Here is a 2,558-nt window from a genome sequence, read left to right on the forward strand (position 1 = left end):
ACTAGGATTGTGAATCCAATCCGGTCACATAATCCAGCCTACCAAAGGGCTAAAAAGTTAGGATGCATTTAACCCAAAAGAACAAAGAAAAAGGAAAATAAAGTATTACATGTACAACAAATCCCTGCCATAACCACTGGAGAAAGACTTCAGCTAGCGATGAATTTTTCATGCAATGTCTACATAGATGGCCAATAACTAAGCAGACAGACACATATCATTTGACCCAAAAAGAGAAGAAAAAGAGAGGACGCATATCAATGATCACCAACAACAAAATCCTATACTTGTATCTGTTGATTCTGATATCCAAATCATGACCGCCTAGTCAATCTTTTCAGCCGGCTTGATGATGATACCTTGGATGATAAGCCCTCTCTTCCAGTGTCCCCCATGTTGACAAAGATCAAACCACACTTCTCCAGTTTCTTCTCCCTTAACCTCAAAACTACCACCACTAAGCTCTATCCACTGCCCTCTCGGCTTCTGAAACAGACTATATTGCCGCTTTTGCTCTGTTCCGTCTGGGAATCTGATCTTAACAGTAACAGGGAGTTCCCATCCAAATGCTCCATTTGTTAATTTGACTTTGTAAACAACTCCTGCTGAGAGCTCTGACATCTTGAATTGTCCTCTCACATTCAGAAAGCATACAGACGATAGCTTGACTACCTCGACGTTGTCCTCACTGCGAATCAAACGTATAGTTAATCCCCGTTTCACCAATAATGATGGATTAGTACTGTGCTTAATTAAGAACCAAAATCTATGATGATAATTTAAATGGTACCTTGTTTCTCTGTAACAATTCCAAACCCAGTATGGAGGGAAACCCCAAGTGACATCTAACCTTCTTGCGTACAACGCCATGCATCTAGATTTCTTCTCAACCCATACTTTCTGCATACATGCACAATGATTAGAAGAATGGGAAAACAAGTTAAATGATAAGCACCTTGCAATTGTCTGGTAATAATATATATCATTAGGCTGACCATTTTCTTGAACTCCTGGAATTCGCCTTTCGCAGAATCCGCCATGATCAAATTGTTTCACCAGTGTGAGAGAGGGAAGAACTGAGCTCACCGGCTTGGCTTCTCTAGAACTATTAAAACAGTTTGGAAAGAAGAACTGACTTTCATATAGTTTTTGTTAAGGCCAAATAACCATTTTTGTCTCCCATAGCTTGGTCCAATTCTTACTCTTTCCTTTTTTCTTTTTTTGAGAAAAGATTGTATTTCATTAAACCAAAGGTACATTACATGGTAAGAACTAATCTTAACGGCAGCCTCGTTAAAACCTTTCTAGAGTAAACAAAACCTCGGGGGTAGGAAATAGTTCCACCTATGCTATTGACTAAACAAAAGAGCCAAACAACTTATACGAAATAGACAAACCTAAAACCCAACTGGAAAACCCTTAAAACAACATCACATCACTACATAGGTACTGTCAAAGAAGTCTTCCTATGATCTAGAGAAAGCATCATAGTTTTTCTTACAGAGTCAAAAACGTACTATAGGTATTAGAATAGATCTAGCCAATCACCTAACCGCAAAACCATTGAAACACATCTCATCACTATGCAGGTACTGTCAAAGAAATCCTTCTATGATCTAAAGAAAGCATCATAGTTCTTCGTACAGAGTCAACAACGCATTGTGAGCATCATAATAGATCCAGCCAAACACCAACCGCCACCTCCAATTTTCTCGATCCAGAACCCCAGTTGACAGGCAAAGGAGACCAAGATTGGCCTATTAGTCTGAAGAAATTCCCAAAGAAAGATTTTCATAGCAGGAATGTTCATCGGTTGCCAAGCCCACAAACATTCCATAGGAGAATTATTAAGGAGACCTTGGAGACCCCTCGAGGCTGGTCTCCTCTGCCTTGTCAACAAAATCCTTGATACAAAAACTACACTTACCAGAAAAAGCCATGCCACTAACAATCCGGTGCCTAACACCAGTTTTCGCACGATTTTGACTTGGCGCCGCATACTAGTCATCCCCTTGAACAGAAGAGGTGGTGGTCACCTCCATAGTGTTAAGATGGAGACCCATCACCAGAGACTGCCTCCTTAGGAACCAAGAAAGGAAGGTGGCTCAGCTACCCTAGGAAGAACAAAAGAGCCAACGGAAAAACCCTAACCCTAGCCGTCAAGGCTTTCCTCGCCTGAACGAGAGAGCGACCCCAAGCTTTTTTTCCTCGTCCAATGCTTACTTTAATACCTCTAGTTTTTGGTTTTTCCAATTTCACCCATATAGTTTACTGATACTAATTATTTCACCTCATTATCTTTTCTTTTTCAACGGAATAAGCACCTGAGGTGATTAGTAAAACCAAAAAAAAAAAAAAAAAAAACTTGACGATATTAAACCGTTTTCAAATTTGAACATTTTAGGAGCCAACGGGTCTAATTTAGTGAAAAATAGCCTTAATTTGTAGATCAGTGGTCTCATAGCACCTTGACAATGTGTGTGAAAAAAATAAAAAATAAAAGGTCCAATTCACCCTCACGTATGCCCTTCACGTCATAATTCCATTGAATAACTTAA

General features: G+C 39.6%; 1 protein-coding gene across 1 annotated transcript; it reads right to left on the minus strand.

The window, feature by feature from the left end:
* Nucleotides 1-324: 324 nt before the first annotated feature.
* Nucleotides 325-1,040, minus strand: LOC117613374 (lectin-like). The gene is made up of 3 exons (XM_034341983.1): nt 996-1,040; nt 791-900; nt 325-688 (listed from the first exon to the last, which is right to left on the minus strand). Exons 1-3 carry the CDS (start codon nt 1,038-1,040, stop codon nt 325-327), a joined length of 519 nt encoding a protein of 172 aa, XP_034197874.1.
* Between the last annotated feature and the right edge of the window lie 1,518 nt (nt 1,041-2,558).

The sequence above is a fragment of the Prunus dulcis genome, unplaced genomic scaffold (assembly GCF_902201215.1).
Source record: "Prunus dulcis unplaced genomic scaffold, ALMONDv2, whole genome shotgun sequence".
NCBI lineage: Eukaryota > Viridiplantae > Streptophyta > Magnoliopsida > Rosales > Rosaceae > Prunus > Prunus dulcis.

Bases quoted from the DNA above. Each gene is read 5' to 3' on its own strand.
- LOC117613374 (XM_034341983.1), bottom strand. From the start codon at position 1,040: ATGGCGGATTCTGCGAAAGGCGAATTCCAGGAGTTCAAGAAAATG. The intron at 901-995 runs GTCAGCCTAATG...GCATGTATGCAG, and splicing joins TCCAGGAGTTCAAGAAAATG to AAAGTATGGGTTGAGAAGAA. The intron at 689-790 runs GTACCATTTAAA...TTTGATTCGCAG, and splicing joins AATTGTTACAGAGAAACAAG to TGAGGACAACGTCGAGGTAG.